This window comes from Palaemon carinicauda, chromosome 20, assembly GCF_036898095.1.
Source record: "Palaemon carinicauda isolate YSFRI2023 chromosome 20, ASM3689809v2, whole genome shotgun sequence".
In the NCBI taxonomy this organism is placed as follows: domain Eukaryota; kingdom Metazoa; phylum Arthropoda; class Malacostraca; order Decapoda; family Palaemonidae; genus Palaemon; species Palaemon carinicauda.
In genome coordinates, this window is record NC_090744.1 from 25,264,592 (window position 1) to 25,289,268 (window position 24,677).

Here is a 24,677-nt window from a genome sequence, read left to right on the forward strand (position 1 = left end):
ATGTTGATGGAGTGGTGAGAGAGGTGAATGCTCGAGTGCTTGGACGAGGATTAAAACTGGTAGACGAGAATGACCATGAATGGGAGGTAAATCAGTTGTTGTTTGCGGATGATACTGTACTGGTTGCAGACACAGAAGAGAAGCTTGGCCGATTAGTGACAGAATTTGGAAGGGTGTGTGAGAGAAGGAACTTGAGAGTTAATGTGGGTAAGAGTAAGGTTATGAGATGTACGAGAAGGGAAGGTGGTGCAAGGTTGAATGTCATGTTGAATGGAGTGTTACTTGATGAGGTGGATCAGTTTAAGTACTTGGGGTCTGTTGTTGCAGCAAATGGTGGAGTGGAAGCAGATGTACGTCAGAGAGTGAATGAAGGTTGCAAAGTGTTGGGGGCAGTTAAGGGAGTAGTAAAAAATAGAGGGTTGGGCATGAATGTAAAGAGAGTTCTATATGAGAAAGTGATTGTACCAACTGTGATGTATGGATCGGAGTTGTGGGGAATGAAAGTGATGGAGAGAGAGAAATTGAATGTGTTTGAGATGAAGCGTCTAAGGAGTATGGCTGGTGTATCTTGAGTAGATAGGGTTAGGAACGAAGTGGCGAGAGTGAGAACGGGTGTAAGAAATGAGTTAGCAGCTAGAGTGGATATGAATGTGTTGAGATGGTTTGGCCATGTTGAGAGAATGGAAAATGGCTGTCTGCTAAAGAAGGTGATGAATGCAAAAGTTCATGGGAGAAGTACAAGAGGAAGGCCAAGGTTTGGGTGGATGGATGGAGTGAAGGAAGCTCTGGGTGATAGGAGGATAGATGTGAGCGAGGCAAGAGAGCGTGCTAGAAATAGGAATGAATGGCGAGCGATTGTGACGCAGTTCCGGTAGGCCCTGCTGCTGCCTCCGATGCCTTAGATGACCGCGGAGGTAGCAGCAGTAGGGGATTCAGCATTATGAAGCTTCATCTGTGGTGGATAATGTGGGAGGATGGGCTGTGACACCCTAGCAGTACCAGCTGAACTCGGTTGAGTCCCTTGTTAGGCTGGGAGGAACGTAGAGAGTAGAGGTCCCCGTTTTGTTTTTGTTTCTTTGTTGATGTCGGCTACCCCCCAAAATTGGGGGAAGTGCCTTGGTATATGTATGTATGTACTACAGTACAGAAAGACCAGAGCCCTATTTCTAAAATCTCGCAAGGGATGCGTCAAGGGATTCAAGTAAGACAAAAAGTACTATTGAATTAAGAACTTGCTGAAATAAAAACAGCAGTAACATCAACACTTTACTTTCTTTTCCGTCCCCAACTACTAAAATTGGTTTACTACTGTAAAGGAAGTTCATGATTGGCAGAGGCAAACAACAATGACAATGCCCTAGAGACTGATAATATATACATATGATCACTGCCCAAGCAACCTCTCCACCCAAGCTAGAATCGGGGCCAGGTAATGGCTACTGATAACTCAGCTGGTAGACCCATAGGCTCCCCAAACCCCCATCCTTAACTGACAAGGATGGTGAGGTTGCAGACATTACAAGAAACTATCAAGCTTGAGTGGGACTCTAACCATAGTCCCGTAGATTGCCAGGTAAGGACGTTTCCAATTGGCCACCACAGCATTAGCTAGTAAAGATTACTACAACATACGCAAGCCATCTATAAATTAGAGAAAAGGGCTTTTTCCAGCGATATAGTTTTCTTTAATGCAATTTTTGTGGTAAAAAAAATGTCCCACCTAACTGTGGATGACCTTAATCTGCAGAAGCATATGACATTTAATGATATCCAACACACAGTAGACAGTAATGAAAGTTCTATCCAGTGTCCCATTAATGTCTATTCCCATAAATGGATAACTTGACGACAAAGAAACATGATGATGATTTTGAGTTTCCCTTACACTTAGAAAAATTTTTTTTGGTAATTGCTCCACATGCTTTCATTTCACTTCATTGTCAAACTTCAACATTCTTCAAGCTAATTCTCAAAACAGAAATCTTACTGAGTGGTCTCAATAAAGTACTTGACATGAGTGCAACGACATATGTGGTTAGTCAATTTTAACCATGTGGTAAAAAGGGTGTACTCATTTTAAATTCTACAAGCAAAGCAAACATGCATTTGGTATCCTTATACATACAAATAAATGAGTAAATAAAAGCAAACCTGCGATCTGTCGCTGTAATATGTTTCCTTGTAACGAGTAACACTTGCTCCGTACTTAGTAGCAAAAATACGAACTTGAGCCAAGCTGGATATCAAGACTTGAACTTGTACTTCAGAACTATTAAATAAAGAAAATGCAAATAAATGTTTACATTATTACTGATATATTCCAAAGATAAGAAATTCATATATTAAACCTGATTCTGAATATTGTATAGTATTTTCTTATCGTTTAATATTATAAATACAGTAAATGGTATTTGTATAATCTATTTTGTTACTACTAGTAATTTCTTTATCATTGAATAAGTGATGAACTACATAAACTTCTAAATAAGAACATTGCAGCTCAGAAATTATGTAGTCATATAATACTTTATTGCTTAAAATTAATTAAATATAACCAAAATTCAAAGTTTTTCCATTTAGTATTGTACTTCTTAAATTGTAATGATGTGTTTTTTATACTAACAATAATAATAAACTTTTTAATAACACTAAACTCTCAGAGGGAGAAAACATTCATTGTCCTCATGTGCAATGCATTGTAATTTTTTTTTCAAACCAATATTAACTTACTTTCTTTGTAGTTCTTGACAAATTAATCTTATTTTCTTTAGCTTCTACCATACAAAATAAAGAGAGATAAAACATTTGCTTTGAAAAGCAGTAAATATGTATGTGGCAAGATGAAAACCTGTGAGAAGGACAGGGAAATTATTCTAAAAAGGGATAAATGAAGACCAAGACTGGACTGGAGTTCAAGAAGACAGAGTAAAGGACAGGAGGAAATGGAAAGAACTTATATTACATCTACGTAATCCTAAACAGAAAGGCCGAGAAAAAAATTATTTTCCGATAATTTTTCAGACTAAACTGTAAAGCCGAATAATTTCATTTTCTCATCAAATAGGTTTCATTACAAGCTCTGATTAATAACATAAAAACCCTTAACACAGTAAGATCTATTCCTGCCCACAAACAGAATTAATGTCTCAATATTACACAAAAGAACAGTAAATTTATTTAAATCAGTTTTAGAAATGCAACAGGCCTACCAAGATGACCTAAACATTTGCTGAGAGCATAAAGAAAAATAACTTAATATACTAGTAATTCTCAATAAAATAAATCATAAATACCACCAGTTATAAACCATAACACCCCCCTTTAAATGAGTTTAACCATAGTCTGTAAAGGCAACTCTTACTATTTCCATAACAACCATTTTAAATGAGTTTAACCATAGTCTGTAAAGGCAACGCTTACTATTTTCATAACTCCCCCTTTAAATGAGTTTAACCATAGTCTGTTAAGGCAACTCTTACTATTTTCATAACTAACTAAAAATTGACTAATAATATCTTATTCTTGTGTATCTAGTGTTCACTGAGCCTTTATTCAAAATAGAATTAAATTAAAATTCACAATATAAACAAAACATAAGCATGATGAAACCAGCAGAAAAATCTCAACACAAAATCTAAACTGACCTATGTCACACCAGATGCATTACTTGCAGCTCTGTATTTCTCACCTGATCGTCGCTGCTACATCCAGATTCTGTTTAACCATATCATGTATAAGCTGTGGCAGTTCAGTTTTATAGTGAGAATCCGAGTCTTGCTGTGGAGGCTCGGATCTATACCATTCTTTCTCCTCCAGTTCAAGCGCTCTTGTCATCCAAGAGTCATAATTAGAATTGACATTCTGCAGAAATTATAATAAAGAGATGTAAATGAGATGGGAAAAGACTTTTGAATCTTTCAAAAAAATGTTCATCATGATATTAGGGCCAATAAAAAGTTGGTTAAGTTACATTGATACTTAATCATTATAAACATAAAGCAAATAAATAAATGATGAAGAAAACTTTACACAAATATTGGTATTTAGTTTTTCATTTTAATGACCTTAGTGCTGGGATTCTTTAGGAATGTTTTGCGCAAAAGGAAGTTTCCCATCTTTACCTGATAGTTCTTACTGTTTCCAACATAAAAGATTTTGGCTTACAATTGCCTAGTCATTGCATAGGTTCTATGGCTACCAAGAATGTAAGCAATCTAATATAATTTTGGAGTTTTTCTTCTCTTGCTCAATAATTGGATCACAGAATTTTGTGTAGTGATTTTATTATTCTAGTTGGGTAGCTAAGTGTATCTAATGATCTTGTCAATAATATTCTGACACGAGGGTTTTCTCTACGAGTTCCGTTGGTTGTGTCAAATTGAGAGGAAGAAACTAGTCCTCTTCTCTCCTTATTCAGCGTATAATGTTCAGATTTGACTTTTAATATCTAGTTTTATTACTAGCGAGTGAAGTTTAACAAACTAAACCGTCAATTGTATTCATTTGCTTATATCTATATATCGTACAGTACAGTATATCATTTACCATAATGTTTAGGATTACTAAATGGTTGCTATTAAACACTACAGACATGTTGACCAATCATTCATAAACTCCTGATATTAAATAGAACTTCTTCGAGCAACCAACAAGTTTTCAATGTTATGTTCTCAGGGTAGTAAATTTTGAATGGCCAATGGGTACAGTAAATGTAAATACCAAATGCCTAATTTTCTGTCAGTGATATTAGGGGTAGTGTTTCCTAGAGATCGACTCTGTTGGAAACTAAGGCAAGTGAATTAACAGAATTTCAACATTATATTCAACACACTTTTTGATTTTGTTGTTTCATGCTTCATATATTACAGGTGAATAACTATAATTTTCTTAAACTTTTAATCAAGTTTCTCACTTTCTCAACATTCATATTTAAAGGAAGTTTCTCATTTACTCCACAGTATTTAAACACTGTTCCCATTTTCTCAACATTTGTATTCAAAGAAATTTACCCAGTTTCTCAGCATTTGTACATTAATCTTTACATTTCTGCAAATAACTTTTTACACTACAGTATTAGGAACTGCTCCTTATGTTAGCAAAATGAAAATATTCTTGAATTTCCTAAACTTTGCAGGAATTGCAAAAACCTATCTAGCAAATCGTAATTAGAAAAATAGGAATAACAGATATTTTGAAACAACCATGAAACTAATATCTTCATGAGAACTCTGTAAGAATTCACAAACGTTGAATGATAAATCCCTTGGGTCTACCCATCATAAATCATACATACAACCTATCAATTTTACAAAATAAAACATCTTAAAATGTAAATAATCAAATAAAAATTTGAATACAAAAGCTTGACAAAATATATATTACTACTAACCTGAAAAAATTTGTCTATAAAAAGCCATACCATCAATTACTAACATATATGTTGAACAGAATTTCCATTTAAACAAATAGACATAGTTATTTCCAGAATTCTTTAGAAGAACTTTATGGTAAAATATCAATGATAATCTTTATATAAAATATCCTTACCTGAAGGTATTTGGAAATGAGATCATCCAAGACCTTGTTCTCCAACAAAGGTCCAAGTTTAGCAACATTTATATTGAGCGTAGGATGTCCCATCAATTCTTTTCCTCCGTAAACATTTAGAACCCAGGAAAGTAATGAAACATATTCATTGTCTTCTAGACCACCATCAACCAATTCTATAAGCTGTAATTATATAGGTGCTCTGTTAGATACCATTCAAAACTGTAGAATCAGGTTTTATTCATATTTCCTTCATGGCAAACAGACAAGTTGAAAATTGAAAGACACAACTTAATCAAATTAAAAATACTGTATCTAAATTACACAGTATGTACTATCATGCATGTATTAATTCAAATGAAGGACTTATTTACGTAAAGTCAGAAACGTGTAATAGGAGCACTTATGAAAAATGTATACAGTATACAATTGTCTAAGCTTACACTGTACTCTACTTACATGTGATGCTAAACTTTTGTGATACATCTGCACATAGCGGTTTGTGATATCATAATGAGGAGGAAAACAAGGCACGCACAAAGACCTAATGACTTTCATGTCTTCAAGTAAAAGCAACCGGATGACCTGGAAAACGAGCAAATCAGGAAATTAACTGGACTTCAGATAAATGTAATGGCTCTATAAAATATTTTAAGATGTCACTATTTCACGAAGAAGAATATTCACGTATACATCTTTAGGAAAAGTTCTTTTCTATTTAATGGAGCTTATTTATAATGCCTTGTTTGGCACCAAATCACTCGTACTGCCTCTCTGGCTTCAATGAAATCCAAAGCCAATTGTGCCAGAACATTTAATACAATTGTTCTGTACCATTTGCAAATCTTCAACACCTAGTACAATCTTCTTTCATCTTCTTATGACAATGTTCAATGAAGCTTAAAATATAGCATCTTCAAAGTAATGAGTATTGCTTAGTAACAATAGGCTAATTATAACAGTTTGATAGTTGTTTCTTCCATATACAGTGAACCCTCGTTTATCGCGGTAGATAGGTTCCAGACGCGGCCGCGATAGGTGAAAATCCGCGAAGTAGTGACACCATATTTACCTATTTATTCAACATGTATATTCAGACTTTTAAAACCTTCCCTTGTACGTAGTACTGTTAACCAACTACCCTTTAATGTACAGAACACTAATGCATGTACTACAGTACCCTAAACTAAAACAGGCACAAATATTAAAGGTGATTTTAAATCATGCGTTTCCTAAACACGCTAAAAAGCACGATAAAAATGGCAACCAATGTTTTGTTTACATTTATCTCTGATCATAATGAAGAAACAAACTGGAGGTAGAGCTTTGCTTATTACCCAGACATATTTCCCATACTTTTCCCTTAGAACTACATCACATCTTCCTACTTTAGATATATATATATATATATATATATATATATATATATATATATATATATATGTATGTATGTATGTATATATATAATATATATATATATATATATATATATATATATATATATATATATATAATATATATATATATATATATATATATATATATATATATATATATGTGTGTGTGTGTGTATGTGTATATATATATATATATATATATATATATTATATATATATATATATATATATATATATATATTTATATGTATACACATATATATATATATATATATATATATATATATATATATATATATTACTGTATATATATGGGTTATGGAAAAAATCCGCGAAGTGGTGAATCCGCGATGGTCGAACCGCGAAGTGGCGAGGGTTCACTGTACATACAAAAAATATATTAAAGCAAAACAATGTTAGTTTTGAATATACTGACCTCTAAATGTTTGATAAGCCAATTCTTACTTCCTTCTCTATCTTCAAACTGGTTGCCTTCAATGCGCTGTGCAACAGCATCTTCCAGTACGTTGAACGACTTCTCACGCCATTTTTTGGGACGACCAGGCGGTAGGAAACCAGACCCTTTTTGTCTCTGAAAGTGAATTGTACATTAATAGTCACAACAATGCTAAGCCTTTCTTGGGAATTATACTTCTCAGTTAATTCTTTTGATGAGAATATGGTTATGGGCAATATACCTACTGTACATGAAAATCTGCTATTGATATATTTGTACTTTTAAAGGTATCATCAGGATATACCTGTAAGGCAAACTGGTCAGCACGTTCCTCCCGTTCAACAATCCTAAGTGCCGTTACAATCTGCGTTGGTTCTTTTCTTACAGTGTTAAGAGTTCTTTGCAAGATTATCCAAACCTGCTTCCCTGAAATTTTAAAAATTCAAAGCTTCAGTGGTCAAGAGTCATTGCATTCTCAAAGGAAAAAAATCCAAATAATGTACTATACAGTACATGAAACATAGTACTGTACTACTACTATAAATAGAAAAACCTTATTTCATAACAACAATCATATCAAGAACAGTTTAAGAAATATTTCCAGTGAATTCATAACAGTAAATTATTGCATAGAAAGAGAAAGGATGAAAAGAAGTAAAATAATATAGAATGAAATGGGGCTATGAGCACTACAAAGCAAACAAAGTACATTATTGAGAGCAGAACACAGCTCCCGTTGATAGTCTCTCAAAGCAGAATATGGGTAGAAGGGGATTACTGAGCAGTTAGGCAAGGTACATACATCAAGGAAATTTGTTTCAAATTTACTTGGTACAGCTTTAGAATAATTTTACAGTAGATAAGACATTTTGTGGCTGACAGGTTTTAATGAATAGAAGAAAATCAAGGTGAGTAGGCTAACCTTGAAGTTAGCATTGACTGCATCTTAAAACCAAGTCCATAAGCTCAAGGTTACTTAACACACTTTCGGTGTCATTTACAATACAATATATAGTATTAATTGGTTATCTTTCAAACCTCAACTGTAAATATTCAACAAACAAAACATGGTAAATTTTCTCACCCAAATCTTCAGATAAATTCTGTACATCTGCAAAATATTCTTTTAGCATTCTTGTGTCATTAGGATTTTGATGTGGCAATTTGTGGAGTTCAAAAAGCAGATCATCTCTGCTATTCTCAAGGTCCATCAGACACTGAAAGAGAAGATGATAAGTAACAGATGACTGCTAAAGCCCAATTCACAATCCTGACTCATAGACTTAATGTCTCATCAGGAGATAAGAATTATTCCCTCAAGATACAGCCCTTAAAATTAAAGGACCGAGCGATAAGTACTAAACAATGACACACAATTCATAAAAAAATCAATCTTATTTTCCTTCCAGAGTTAAATTCTTTGAATGGCTTTATGCATTTTATTTAGAGTACAAAATTAAATGTAAATCAAATCATTTCCCACTTCTATTTGATTTCTAACATCTGCTTTAAAAACTTTTACACATAAAACTACAACAGGCCATCAGTTCTAAGGAGTATTTTTTATTTAGTCATGCACAATGAAGGATCCATTAATATGCCTTATGCGCACAAGCCCTTACATCCGACTATAAAAAGACCATACAAAATTATGGAGGCAAAAAAACTTTATACATATACTGTATTCATAAATTTTTCTACCAAATATCAAAGTTCACAGACTACATATGAAGGATTTTTTACAAGGTTATTTACCTAAGAAATGAAGAATCATTGTAGAAAAAAATTTAAATAATTGTTATAACTGCAGTATCCATCTTTTAAGATAATCTGTTTTTTCTTAGCCATACAAACCTGAGTCCTTTAAACGGGAGATGATTAAGTGCATGTCCTGGAAGGGCCATTGAAACTCAACAATGATGTTGGTGAATGAGAGCCAAGTGAGGGTCCTAACCCCATCTGGTGTAGCCAAGGCACTCTTGTCCTTCAACCACAAGAAGGTTGGTGGGAGGTAGTCTGCTTGATCCAACTGGTGAATCTTCATCCCTCCATGGAAATATCACTTTGCTGGTCAGAGAAGATGCAAGGAAAGAGGACTTCTGCAAACTCCTAACAAGCATCACATAAAAGAAGTTGTTAAGGCCTGAGCCAATACAACTTGTACTAGGCCAACTAAGAACAACCATATCTTTTTATGAACAGGAAGATTATGCCAAGAGGGAGTAAATTTTCTCCAAAGACAACTATGAAAAGTAGGTTATTTGCTCGCCCTCTTTCCCTGTTATATAAAGGGATGGGTTGTAGCTTCTTTTCAGGTTAAGTCAGTAAGAAAAGGCACTTCATTAAAGTTTACCAGCAAACTTGCTTGGTCCAGCTTATACATGCCCTGGCTGCTGAACACCAAGAGAGGGGCAAGAAGGAAGAAAGTAGATAGTAGAAACAATTGCTCTACCTTTTTTTAATAGGCTTATGCCAATTTAATACCTTAGACACCATGCTCTTCTCTTCCGAAATGGAGCTGTTAAAACTACACAGCTTATCAGGCAGCCAGCATATGTCCCATGGAGTAAGTATCCAAGGAATTGCAGTAAATGTCTAATAATTACCAGGTAACTGTAAGACTATGAGGTTTTTCCATAAGGTGCACACTCCTCTCCTTTGTCAAAGAAATCATACATTTGCTGGCTCATCTCACAAAGCCAGAAATAAATGCTACCTTCTTGTTACTGCCAATAATAATGAAAAGTTGTTAACACTTGGGGTGACAAGACGAGTCCTCCTCAGATTCCCGCTGAGCTCTGCACACAAATTCTTGCAGGAAATGAATCAAGAAAACCTCCATGAGTCTTTGCTACGAATTATGAGACAAAGTCATAAGAGACAGGGCCCCAGCCCTAAGGGTGAATAGTTGATGAACAAGTCTACAAAGATTCCTGTTCCTAGGGCTAACAGAAAAAGTATCCTGGGGTTAGATCCTAGTCCAATGACTCTCTCAAGGCCTTGAACAATATTCAAACAAGAAAACTGTGAACCAGTCACATCCCACTCCAGGAGCTTGAGTTACTGTGATGGGTAGAATTTTTTCAAACTTCTTACAACCATGGACAGCTGCCAAAACTGAGAAGTGCACACCTTAAGTCTGAAGACTAGGCTCAAGGATGACCAAGAGCCTTTTGACGTATTGATATATGAGCTTCTCTCAATGAAGGAATACAAAAAAAGTCTGTGACCTGCTACAGAATTGCTACTACCTGACCCCACTTTTCATGGTACCATTGAACACTTTTTTGGATATTCGGAGATCTATGAAAGCCTGCAAGAAGATTATTATTACTATTAAAAGAAGGAAATTTACCAGCCCAATTCCTGCAAAAAGAGCCTCTCACTCAGAGGAGATGCTGAATAATCTCCATAAATGAAGTGCAAGCATCTCCACAGAAAGCTGGTACCTCTGCAGATAAGGAGGATGAAGAAGAGTGAGACAAGGGTTCATCTCTCTCGGGACCTAAGCTAGGAGGGCCAGTAGACTGGGATCCCATTAGGAAGGAAAGGGCTGAAAAGACTCTTCAAAATCAAGAGAGGAACCCCAAGATGCTGGAGAAGGCTTCCTGGCCTACTTCTTCCTCTAATACTTGTCTCTCTGCAAAGACCATAATCTACACTCCATCGGTCAAGAGCTCAAGCATGATAGTTTGAAGTATTGATAGCAACTGCACTATCCTTGTGAGATAGGGATGAGGGGGTTGGGGAAGCCTAAAGGTTTACCCGCTAACTCACCAGCAACCAATGCCTAGCCCATCTTGTTTCTAGCTTCGTTGGTGATTGGGCTTGGGCAAAGTATATCTAGTCATTCATTATGACATTGTTCTGTCCTTTGCTTTTACCACTCATGAGCAACCTGTAAACAGATATGCTCACTATAAAAAAACACACGGTAGCAACATGAATATATGAAAACAAACAAAACAACCATACAAAATATATTCAAGCGAGATCCAAGAAACAAAATGGCTTCAACAGTAGTCCAGATAATTGGATCAAAAGTACAAAGCATTACAGTATATCTGTTTGCTATGGCAGGTGAATTAAAAATTTGCTTGATTACTTCAGATAGGTGAGTGAAGCCCTTCACTCACCAACCTTTTGCTAACTAGCTAGTTAAGTTCCTATGACAATTCAAGTGTGCATCAGAATCCTCATCTCCATAAAGGATGAAGGTTAAAATTTGTATAGAAACAAATAGTTTAGAATTCTCTAGGCACAATAATGGTAACTTACATAACTTTGGAAAAAAAATATTACAAAAAAACACCGTATTGCAAACGGCTAAAACAAACAAAATACCCCTACAGTACCTGATGAGCATATAACAATTTTCCTTCTGCAATCCATTTATGTGTCTTATCAACAGACTCTGGAACCGTAAAAATATGCTTTAAATTTTCCATTGCAGCAGCATACTGGGAATGACGAACATACTCCTCCCGGCACTCATACAGCTGCTCACTTAATTCTGGGACTCTCACTAGGCTCGTCTCCATCTCTGTTAGGCTGAATGATGCAGAGGAATAAAAAATTAGTGGCATTCAAAATAACTTTCATTCTAAGAAATACTCTAAATAAACTTAATTCCAATCTGCTACAGTTTTAAGTATTATTAAATTATATTATTGTACACAAAGTTTAATGTTACAATAATGAGTCCTCTTAAAAGTAAATACTGCATAGTTTTGACTCTCTGGTTATGGCTTATTTTTCCTTTGCCTACTCATTTACTGAACAGTCTGACCTATTCTTTCCACACTCTCCTCTGTCGTCATACACCTGACAACACCGAGATTACCAAACAATTCTACTTTGCTCTAAAGGTTAACTACTGCATTGTAGTTGTTCAGTGGCTACTTTCTTCTTGGTAAGGGTAGAAGGCTCTTTAGCTCTGGTATGCTCCATAATGAAACCAGTGTGCTCTAGTCTTGGGAAGTGCCATAGCTTCTGTACCATGGTCTTCCACTGTCTTGGGGCAGAGTTCTCTGGCTTTAGGGTATACTCAGGCACATTATTCTCTCTTATTTCTCTTCCTCTTGTTATTTTTAAGTTTTTATAATTTATGTGTGAAAGATTAATTTTATTGTTATTGTTCTTAAACTTCTCTTATACAGTAGTATCATTCCTTTCCTCACTGAGCTCCTTGGGCTTATGGTATCTTGCTTTTCCAACTAGGGTTGTAGCTTAGTAAGTAAGTAAGTAAGTAATAACAATAATAATACTAATAATAATAGTATTTCCAAGACTTGTGTACGTTAGGCCTTCCTTGGAAGGAGACTTGAATAGTGAATTCCAAAAAACAATTAAATCCAGAGAATAAATATCTAAAATGCTAGTTCATATCTATGTAAAACACAACTTCTTAGAGTAGTTTGTATTTTTCCAAGATACAAAAACCTGGGTCCTTTAATATGAATCAGTCTCAGACGTTTTCATCAATAGTGAACAAGGTAATTAATTACCTTATGAAATTTTGCAGATACTACCTGATCCAAAATAGATCTTTTTAGTTAACTGAATCACTCAACAGCAAAATGTATGGACTGTAATGAATATGGAATACTGTACTATACAGAGGGAATCTAACAACCAAAAGTACATCCCCGTGAAAGAAATAAAATCAAATATGTATACAGAATAAAGATTTTAACTGTCAGCACATGTATATTTAAATCAAGAGCAAACATTCCTGAGATTTTTTGCTATTAATAGTTTTGATAATTACAGCTTTTCTAGTTTTTTGCATATAAATGTGTGACATTTGGAGGAAATAATCAACCCCATTATAAACATTATGCAATAAAGCAGCTTAACCAAGCCGCTGCATCAGATTTGACTACAGTGCCGCACTGTAATTGTCCAGTGGCCACTTTCCTCTTGGTAAGGGTAGAAGAGACTCTTTAGCTATGGTAAGCAGCTCTTCCAGGAGCAGGACACTCCAAAATCAAACCATTGTTCTTTATTCTTAGGTAGTGCCATAGCCTCTGTACCATGGTCTTCCACTGTCTTGAGTTAGAGATCTCTTCCTTGAGGGTACATTCAGACACACTATTCTATCTTGCTTCTCTTCCTCTTGCTATTTTGAAGTCCTTATCCTCTTGTTATTTTCAAGATTTTATAGTTTATAGTATATGAAAGATTTATGCTAATGTTATTATTGTTCCTAAACTTCTTATAATTTTTCCTTATTTCCTTTCCTCACAGGGCTATTTTCCCTGTTGGAGCCCTTGGGCTTATAGCATCCTGCTTTTCCAACTAGGGTTGTAGTTTAGTAAGTAGTAGTAATAATAATAATAATAATAATAATAATAATAATAATAATAATAATATACATTGTTATAGGGGGGATATTTAATAATTATTTTCTTATTGCGAGTATACATTCAAGATGTTACATAACGAAACAATAACATCTCAAATAGATCGCATGAAATGTATTGAACACAGTATGTACGAAAGGGATGCCATAAACACGCTTGTAAATTAAACTAATGTATAGCATCTGTACTGTATATTTTAAGGCCATTGATACAGGTATAACTATATAATGCATAAGAACATACTGTACATGCTTTCTCTTACAGTAATGCTCTCATTTACTCCAAGCAGAGGAAAAGTGAAAAATCCCAAATTTCTATATGATCAAATCAGGTACAGTATCCTTCTTGGTAAAGAGTGCTTACAGGACTATTGTTGGGAATAAATTAAAGAGAAAGCTACACAAAGAATCAATGGAAGATTGTTGTGCTTAACTCACCCTGATTTGATCTCCTTCAGATCTACTAGCGCTGCCTGAAGTTGACTTAAACCGGTGCGAACGCCGTCGAGCTGACTCTGCATGGCAGTCTTGAGCATGGCTTCTACTGATGCCTATTGACATTATAGCAGATTGTATTCAGTTCATTTGATCAATTACTATTGCAGCTACTCAATAAAGTTACAAGAAAATTTCAAATAAAAATCCTTACAAGAACCACTTTGATACTGTATAACAAGGTTATTCTGTATTAATTAATGTACCGAGCATATTTTTACAAAAAAAAAAAACTTCAACTTCATATGGAAAACTATTCATGAAAGTATAGAAATTAGTTTTGTTATTGTCCCAGAGCATACAATGTGTACTGCTTGTAATCAATCTATAGCCAGAGCATTGTACTGCATATACAGTATAGTTCTCTGAAATACTATTAACATATGGAATGTCAATCATTTTTATTTTAAAAAATTATGAGATGCGAAGTCACACCAAGAAATTAATAATATCCTTGATTATCTTTATTTACTTATGTTCTAAATAAATATAAATGCATGAGCTGCAATAACTAGCCCACATGATTTGAATTAATATTTATCTGCATTTATGCAAACAGGTCACAAAGATTTCAAGATCTGAAATTACAGCAAACCATTACCTTCTTGCGCTGAACTCTTCTTCTGTACTGATCAACTTTCTGCAACTGATCAGGTCGCTGGAGCATATTTGCAACCAGCAGTGTTGCACGAGTGACTGCCTCGGATTCTGCTTCGCCAACATCCATTTTTATTGGGAGGCTAGAAAAATAATCAACAAATGTAATCTTAGGAATCGTATGTGATAAAACAATTTCAAGGCATTTATCTATACTATGAAACTTTATCATAAAATAGAGTCTAATCACATCACCAGACTCTCTGCATTACTGCACTAGAATATTAACTGTACAGTAAAATTAAAATAGTTATACAAAATTACTGTAGATCTTAACATCAGCACAAGTGGTTAACATCCAAAGCAAAGGAGAATACAAAAATTGTGAGCCAAAATACTAACATGTATCGCCTCATTACTTTTTTAAAACTGAATATTATCTACATGTTAGTAGCTATTTCTTCACCAGGAGCTTGACTGCTAAAACCTAAGTTAAAATTAGAGTGTTCTCTTCTTGCTAGGTAGCTTAATCAGTCCAAACTTGATAAAAAATCCTTATTCAAAGATGACAGGATATAGTCCATAGCAAGAAATAAAGCAAAGCCTATACAGTAAGTCCAATACTGGTCGAGTTATCAGGGGAAAAAATGAAAATGGGGTACCCAGGAAATAGTAAAAACTTAACACCTATGTTGTATCAATTTTGGCATGGCCCAGCAAGATATAATCTATTTAAGGCATGAAAAATAATTCCTTAATCTCCTAATCAAATGGTATCAATGGTCAAAATAATTATAATCATAGCCTTTTTCCTCATAGAATGCATAGGGCAACATTATATGTTTCAAACAACTTCCATCGGCCTCCATAACCTCCTCAAAATTATTGCTAAATTCTTTGGTGAATCCAGAACATGCACTTTATTCACATATTTGTTGATCTTGTCAATTACATATTTGGCATTGTACCGCAATATCATTGCAAATTTTGGCGAAGTTTCGTCGATGCATCCCACCCGCACACGATCACCCATCGTCATCAAAATATTCTGTTACTCATCACGTTTTTATTTTTTCCTACATAGCTCACTTATTTCACCATTATTTACTTCCTTGCATTATTTCTTTTAGGTTCATGACATTCAAGAGGATTCTTTCTACAAAATCCACCTAATTTCATTTATGTTTACATAACATCTGTAGGTAAAAAACAGCATATAAAAAAAAGTTGTGTAAAGTTTCAATTCCATTCATATTTTTTCGTATAATTTTTCCAGATATGGATATTTTTTTCAACATAATACTCATGCTCTACCTTTAATCTGTATGTGACCAAAGAACCAGGTAGATATTAGGCAAACTAAGTGAGGTATAAAGCAAAAATGACCATCATGTACCAAGGGCAAATGCAATGTTTTGCTTCGTCGTCAGTCAGCGGGAGGGGAGAAAGCCTGAACCAACAGCCAATCAGCAACGAGCTTTCAAACCATGGTTCTGATCCAGTTACCAGCTAAGATGAAACAGACTATAGTATATCTACAGGTAATTTGGATAGTTCTGGAGACTATCAGAGAGAAACTCATATTTTTCAAGTTATAATGATGTTTGAATTATAAGAAGTTAAGACTGAAAAACCAATTTCAAAAGGGAAACTATGAGAAAGATATCGGCTAACCTAGGGTTCCCACCTAACCTAACAGGAGACTCCAGTCCATAGCTACCTGGGGAGAGGGGCTATGACCACTCTATGGCCCAACTGAGGAATTCGTGTCCTTGCCTTAACCAAAAGTAAAACATATCCCTCTTCTGGCTTCCCGACCGGATTCCTTTAAGAAATAGGTTTTTTTCAGATGTTATCGTATCTCCTAGTTTGACTCAGGATTATATCTTCAAAGGTTTGGACTTACCGACAATTACCTCATCAAAGACGCTCAAGCTACCCCAAACACACAAAGGGGAAATAGCCATATATTTGGCTAATCCCCATAATGACATCCTCATTAACGGGGATACTAGGAAGAATGGTTTTCTCAAAAATAAAACTTATGACAGTGAAAAAGCCACTGATGACCCAATTGGAAGGAGAAAGGAAATGACAAACAGATTCATTGGTAATAAAAGTGGTTGTTGGGAGTCCAACAAAGTTTAAACAGAATTTTAACTGAATTACAGATCCATTTTATTCTTAGTCTCAGCCTATAGAAAAATGGGAGCCTTTGTATAACGACGGACAGTACCTCCTGCAGGTATAGAACACCACCTAACCTAACCTACAAGCCATGTCCTTACCTACTTAACTAACGAGAGGGGGTTACTAGCCCTTAGACTGCCGTAGTCTTTGCGATAGTGTTGAAAATAAGTGAGTTATGGGCTATGGCCATCATCATATATACTTAATCAAAGAAGGACCTTTAAACTTCTCCCCCTAACATAACCTACAAGTCACATCCTTAACTACTTATTTAAAGTTGGGGGAGAGGTTATCCCCCCAGGGACCCCATAGACTGCCCTATTCTTAGCAATAGGGCTGAAAATACAGGAGTTAGGAGCCATGGCCGTCATCATACATACATACATCCCATCAAAGGGATATGTCATAACTTGATTGATTGATTAATTGAGGTTCTTTGGCATCCTGACATCGAAGGTCATTACTTTTAGGTTTATTTCTCGCCCTCCATCAGACACTAAGTCTGTTCAGGCGGGCCTTGGTGTATAAAAATAATTTCTTTCCAGTTAATATTTTGCTCTGTATCTTTTTAGTTATTCTCTAGCATTTTCATTCAGGCTTAATAGTTTTCAGATCACTGTTATAACACTTTCCAAAGAGATAAGTCTTCAGGTTTTTCATTGATGCCAAATCTTAACTTGAGGTACTGACATTACTAGGGAGGGGGGAGGGAGTAATACCACTCGTTATTTCTTCAAGAACTAATGCAATCACCGATTATAGAATATGGGGTTTAAAATAGAGTCTTTGAAGAAATATGGGTGAATTTAAAAGAAAACTAACAGTGTACTGCCATCAACTACAACCAGCGAACAAGAAACAGAAATTACCTTGACTTACTTGTTATTATGTTCCGTAATAAATAAAAGTTATCAAAATAACATTTTCTGTCCCACGATATAAATACTATCTAGTCTAGGCCTAATGGCCTAAACTACCAAATGTTTACAAAGAATTTCATAAGTTAACTATTCTTTTACAGGGCACTTGTCATTTGTCACTCCCACTTGCAATACATTGGCCTAGGCGCATTTTATCCTACGAAGTTAAAACAGGTGCGTTTTATTTACTATAACGTATGAGACTGTAATTTTTATTATTAACATTAAAAATTCTAGTCAAGCTTAGGAAGTATTCAATTTTGTATTCCCTTTTCTATATGAAACATTGCTGATATAAAAAGAGAGGTGATAAAAGAACCATTCTCATCTTTTCACTATAAACATATTTACGTTTTGGTTCAATTCTGTTCCATATGAAGGAATCGTTCTAAACATGGTTATCGTTTGCCTATCTACTTTTACCGACTTGCTTAAATATAATCTGTATATTATTTAGAATTAACAAATCTATTCAAGTTTGGCAAAACATTTAATTCTATACTTTTTTCCCATGCTTAACAATAATCTATATATCATTTGTGTATCTACCATGGCACTTCCTCAATTTTAGAGATAGTCGACATCATTCCAAAATAAAACAAATAGGGTTTTTTTTTCTCATCGTTCCTCTTTGCCTAACAAGGGACTCAGCCGAGTTTGGTTGGTACTGCTAGGGTGCCAAGCCCAGCCTCCCCCTTATTATTATTATTATTTGCTAAGCTACAACCATATCTATAAGCTCAAGGGCTCCAGCAAGGAAAATAGCCCAGTGAGGAAAGGAAATAAGGAAATAAATAAACTATAAGAGAAGTAACTAACAATTGAAATAAAATATGCTAAGAACATTAAAAATATTAAAATAAATCTTTCATATATACACTGTAAAAACTTAACGTAGTTGAAGACCATGGTACAGAGGCTATGGCACTACCTAAGACTAGAGAACAATGGTTTGATTTTGGAGTGTTCTTATAGAAGAGCTACTTACCATAGCTACAGAGCCTCTTCTACCTTAACCAAGAGGAAACTAGCCACTGAACAATTAGTGCAGTAGTCAACCCCTTGGGCAAAGAAGAATTGCTTGGTAATCTCAGTGTTGTCAGATGTATGAGGACAGAGGAGAATATGTGAAGCATAGGCCAGACTATTCTATGTATGTATAGATAAAGGGAAAATTTGCCGCAACCAGAGAGAAGGATCCAATGTAGCACTGTCTGGCCAGTCAAAGGTCCCAATAACTCTTTAGAGGTAGTATCCACTCTAAAGGTAGTATCCACAACAATGAAGCTTGTATGTTGACTCTCCTATGCTGCAACCAGGGCCTATCGGAACTGTATCACTATCGCTCGTCCTACATTTCTATTCCTAACACACTCTTTTATCTCTCTGACGTCTATTCTCCTGTTACCTAGGGCTTTGGCTCTCTTCGCTCAATCCATTCACCCAAACTTAGGCCTTCCTCTTGCACTTCTCCAATCAACTCTTCCATTCATCACCTTAAGCAGACGGCCATTTTCCATTTTTTCTACATGGCCAAACTCCATCAACACATTCATATCCAATGTTGCTGCTAATTAATTTCTCACACCTGTTATCACCCTTACTACTCCGTTCCTATCACTATTCAATCGAGATACACCAGCCATACTCCTTGGTCTCTTCATCTCGAACACATTCAATTTCTTTCCGTCACTTTCATTCCCCTTAACTCCGATTCATAACATCACATTTGGTTCAACCACGTGCTCATACAGAACTCTACATTCATCTCTAAGCCCCTATTATTTACCACTCCCTTCACTTTCCCCAACACTTTGCATCCTTCATTCACTCTCTTGCTCTTTATTATTTATATGGAGATAGGATATTCATAGGCAATGTCCGAATTGTAGCTTAAATCTCAAAGTTCATTATATCAAGCACTTGACAATAAGTTCTTGTAAAAAAGCACAATTCGCCAATGCTTTTAAACTCCAGTGACATAAAAAGCAATATTTTGTTCAGTAAAAGAAACGTGGACACAGGTTTAAGCCATATTTCATAACACACCATAAAGGAAGACGAATTTTTTGCCTTTGCTTCATTCATGATTCACCGTTTATCTGTTGCTATCTGCCTCTGCTATTTTATTCAGTTTTCTTTAGATTTTAAGATTCTATTGTTTTCAACGAGGATCATGGTCATCTCAAGAATGGTTCTGCACTATCTTATAACGGATAAAGTAAAGTAATGTGCATAAATTGTAGATAAATACAACTTAGACTGCTTCAACTTTATAGAGGGTGAAAAAAAAATCAAGCCACGGTGGACATTCATAAACTAGTTAGTTAATATTCTATAACAAATATACTCGCGTGTCCATCCCAAAGATCCAAGTAGGCCTATGGGATGCACACACACACACACACACACACACACACACACACACACACAGATTGCCCGGACTGTTTCCCCCGTCCGGAAACAAAGTCTGGGCAATCTGGGTGTGTATGTGTGCTTCCCATAGGCCTACTTGGTGTATTTGGTATCCACTGAAGATATTTAGTAAAATATGGAAATTGCGATTTAAAAATATGTCTAATCAAACACAAAAAAAATCTGCCTTTCTTTGCATTGTGGAAGTTACGCTCGTGACCAAGGTCTATATGATCTGTAGACCTTTCTCGTGATTACAAATACGAAAGCTAACGTATGCAATAATTTAAACCCAGACATATCTGTAGGTCTTGTTTAAAACACTCGTGTCTACAAAACTCCACAAAAGCCTAATAATCTAAATCCTAATGAATAGAAATTAACGAATAAAGACATATTTGAAAAGAAAATTGCCATTTGAGTTTTGGCCAATTAAGAAAAAATTCGAAATTATACTGCAATCAATTTCTTCTTTAATTGTGGGGAATATGTTGAGTTGGTAAAAAAGAAAAAAAAAGTTGCAGTTCGGTAAAATAGCGCATTAACAAAATTTCATTGAAAAGGAAAGTTTGGCTAAAAGGAGTAATATGCCTTTTACAATTTCTATGAAAATTAGTCAGATATTTTTGCTGTACTCAATATAAGGATGAATTTCCTATAGGCCTATCGATAATTAATACAGTGAATAGATTTATCCCTAAAATACCGTTAGATTTGTTTTTATAAGAACTTCTATGAAAATATCTAAATATTTTTTTAGAAAGATTGTTCTCTCTCTCTCTCTCTCTCTCTCTCTCTCTCTCTCTCTCTCTCTCTCTCTCTCTCTCTCTCTCTCTTTATATATATATATATATATATATATATATATATATATATATATATATATATATATATATATATATATATATATATATATATATATATATATATACTGTATATATATAAATATATATGTGTGTGGGGGGGTGGAAGGACATGTCTGAGGCCTTTGTTCTGCAGTGGACTAGTAACGGCTGATGCTGAAAATGATTATGTGTGTGTGTTTGGGTGGGTGGGGGGAACGACATGCCTGAGGCCTTTGTTCTGCAGTGGACTAGTAACGGCTGATGATGATGATGATTTTATGTGTGTGTGTGTGTGGGTGGGTGGCGGGAACGACACGCCTGATGCCTTTGTTTTGCATTGGGATAGTAACGGCTGATGATGATGATGATTATTGTGTGTGTGTAAATCATCTGACCTGTATATGTCTCTAGTTATTCAGGAAATACGCAAAAAAGTGATTTTGATTCGCAGTTAGGCAGACTATCGTTGACCTAGTGATCTTTAGACTTTAAGAGGGACAGACCACAAGGTTGGAAATTTGCCCCCCCCCCAAAAAAAAAAAGGTAAAACTCCTGGAGTAAATATTGCCAGGCATTTACGGTTTTTTTTTAAAATGCAAATTATTAACTGTGCGAAATCTGTATGAACAAACTGACTTGATTGGTTAATGTTTCATAGTTTATTTAAGTCCCAGTGTGCAAGTATTCAGCTTAGAAATCTGTACAGGTATTCCTGTTTTGAGTGATACAGCGTAATTTAAATGTGTTAATAGAGCATAAAATACGGCATTAGCAATAAAAAAAAAACACGTTGAAGTGCTGTAAAATATTGGTTTGATATGATACGCTCCAATTTCTTCATAACAGAATTCAATGCATTACCAAAGTAATGATGGTGGTGCTTTTTGTGTTTTCTTATTTCATGAATTTCATGTAGTAACAAGGGCGAGTGAGGAATAGGCCTATATTATGTATTTACTCATTTGAATATTATGACGTGCATTGGTGTTGCTTTCAATGGGTTGCAAAATTCATTGCACTGTGTTTCAGAAGTCTATGCTGTACGTGTATTCTTTGATTTACAATTACATCTAAAATATCAATACGTTGTATACAGACATTCACATTAAAAAGTCCGTGAAAGTAAAATAATTCGTCTGGATAGGGCTACACAATTGGAAAGCTTGTAACTTGGTAGGCCTAGGCTTCATAAGGTTGCTATCAAAGATGTATTACACTCTCCATAGAGAAACTTTTATGAAATATCATAAAATAATCATATTCAAAATGAATAAAAAGCCGTAGGGCTATGTAATCTAAAGTAAACAAACTCTTAAGTTCAATCTTAGGTAAAGCGAAAGTCTGGAAAGCATTGGGTCTAGACCTTGGGTAAAGCTACACAAATTCTGAAATATGTAGATTTTCGATTTGGAAACTGTTTCTTTAGAATAATATAAAAGTTTCCGAAATGTTATGTGCTCAGTGAACGGTTTTTTCCTATCCCTTTTGCTTAAAATTGTTAAGATTCAGGGAGGATCTTGTCCGGGGACTGCTCCCTAAATAGGCCTACCGCCGCCCTTGTTATTATTATTATTATTATTAGCTAAGCTACAACCCTTGTTGGAAAAGCAGGATGCTATAAGTCCAAGGGCTGCAACAGGGTAAAATACCCCAGTGAGGAAAGGAAACATGGAAATAAACTACAAGAGAGGTAATGAACAATTTAGATAAGATATTTTAAGAAGTGTAAAAACATTGATATAGACCTTTCACAAATAAACTATGAAAATGAAAAACAACAAGAGGAAGAGAAATAATAAAGAACAACGTGCCTGAGTGTACCCTCAAGCAAGAGAACTCTACCCCGAGATAGATTTGCTGAGAGAGAGAGAGAGAGAGAGAGAGAGAGAGAGAGAGAGAGAGAGAGAGAGAGAGGAAATTCCTACAAACTGAAGATATCGATGTCAGCAAAGTTTTCCCCTTGAATCGGTTGCATAGTTGACAAATCATGGCAACCTGGACTTCTTGAAGTCTCCGCTTCATTGAGGTGAGCTATATAGTTCGAGAACTTCGAACAGCGAGTCAGTCTCGTGTTGGAACGCGCCGAAAGAAGTCCTAACCCCACGGGCTATTCCTCCGTTCGCTTTTCAGTCACCGATACTTTTTGTAGCCCTGTGATTTTGATAAAAGTATCATCTTGATTTAAGTGAGTGATTTCATGAAATTTATATAGTATTTACAGCGAACCAACGCGTTGACCAGACAATAATTTGTCGAAAGTTTGCTGGGTTTTGATTTTGGTGTTCAGTGAATGACCACCAACTTTACTAAGAGCTGTACTGGTGCAGTTTTGGCAGGTCGCAGACAATCAAGCGGTGATTCGTGGTGATTTTTAAGCATCAAGGAGGAATAACAGATCCATTGGCACAGACATTTATGAAAAATAACGTTTGGGAGGTTTTGCCCGCCAACACAGGTAAGACGCGCAACAGGCTGTACTGTTATGTTTGAGTCTGATGGATTTTGTTAGTGTTTACACACGTATAAATGTGTATTTTTCTGTTTATTTATATCAATACTTATTTTTCTTGCTAATGAAACAAAATTTCTTATTTGTATTATCAGTCAAACATCGATTCCATTATGACATCGACCTAGTTCTGTCAAATAAGTGTGTGTGTGTGTGTGTGTGTGTGTGTGTGTGTGTGTGTGTGTGTTACATGCATGCTTGTATTTATTTGTATCCGAAAAACGATACATAAGTAATGGGCGCTCGTTATATCATTGGAATTATGAAACTGTTTCAAAGTTACTTCATAAACCTATACCAATAGCCACTGGTGTCAATTTTCATAGAGAAGGTTATAAGAATGATAACAATAATAATGTTATAAGGCCTCTGGTTATAATGCATTAATCAGAAGGTGGAGTTGTTTTCTGCTGAATTTCATAATTGCGATAATTTGATTTTCCACGAAAGCATCGTGATGGGACGCCTTTCTTAGAAAGCTTGATTGGCCGATGCGCCTAAGTGCTCGTTATCTTCCACCTCCTTATTTCATACGCATCATTGATAGTAGTCTATGTACTGGGCACTGTTTAGATTCATTTAAAGGGGACCGGTGTTAGAACCTACGCATTCAGTGCAGGTCATTCTAATGCCTGCCTGTATCTCTCAAATATTCTTTTTCGATCTGTCAAACGCTTTTGTAAACAACCTGTTTGCGAACCTTCCAGCACACCATTTATTTTCTATTTTTCTTCGGATATTTTTCTTTCGTGACCCCTTTTAACTCCAATTAACATTATGTGGACTATTTTATATCACAAATATCATCATTTATTAGACCTCTATCACCACCTCAAAGATATTTTTCTATACTCTTCGTTTTTACTTCATAGGCCTACGGTACAAAGGTAAAGAACATTCATGGCTTTTCAATTTACCCGATATAATTTTCATGTAGCAGT

The 24,677-nt window shown here is 35.3% G+C and overlaps 2 protein-coding genes across 3 annotated transcripts in view; both read right to left on the reverse strand.

Moving 5' to 3' along the window:
* Window positions 1-18,108, reverse strand: part of LOC137660220 (exocyst complex component 3-like) — a 55,504-nt gene extending 37,396 nt beyond the window's left edge. The window contains exons 1-11 of one of the 2 annotated variants that reach the window (XM_068394936.1): window positions 17,927-18,108; window positions 14,862-15,000; window positions 14,204-14,316; window positions 11,757-11,952; window positions 8,486-8,618; window positions 7,706-7,827; window positions 7,381-7,536; window positions 6,007-6,132; window positions 5,548-5,730; window positions 3,689-3,861; window positions 2,152-2,269 (exon numbers count right to left, since the gene is read on the reverse strand). In XM_068394936.1, the coding sequence (XP_068251037.1) occupies window positions 2,152-2,269; window positions 3,689-3,861; window positions 5,548-5,730; window positions 6,007-6,132; window positions 7,381-7,536; window positions 7,706-7,827; window positions 8,486-8,618; window positions 11,757-11,952; window positions 14,204-14,316; window positions 14,862-14,987 (1,446 nt within the window). In that variant the 5' untranslated portion in view covers window positions 14,988-15,000; window positions 17,927-18,108. Of the gene's footprint in view, window positions 1-2,151; window positions 2,270-3,688; window positions 3,862-5,547; window positions 5,731-6,006; window positions 6,133-7,380; window positions 7,537-7,705; window positions 7,828-8,485; window positions 8,619-11,756; window positions 11,953-14,203; window positions 14,317-14,861; window positions 15,001-17,916 lie in introns of both variants that reach the window. The other variant, XM_068394937.1, reaches the window with a different exon arrangement.
* The window catches only part of LOC137659695 (leucine zipper transcription factor-like protein 1), a 159,285-nt gene that overhangs the window by 100,053 nt on the left and 34,555 nt on the right, over window positions 1-24,677 (reverse strand). The gene's annotated exons all lie outside the window — the stretch shown is intronic.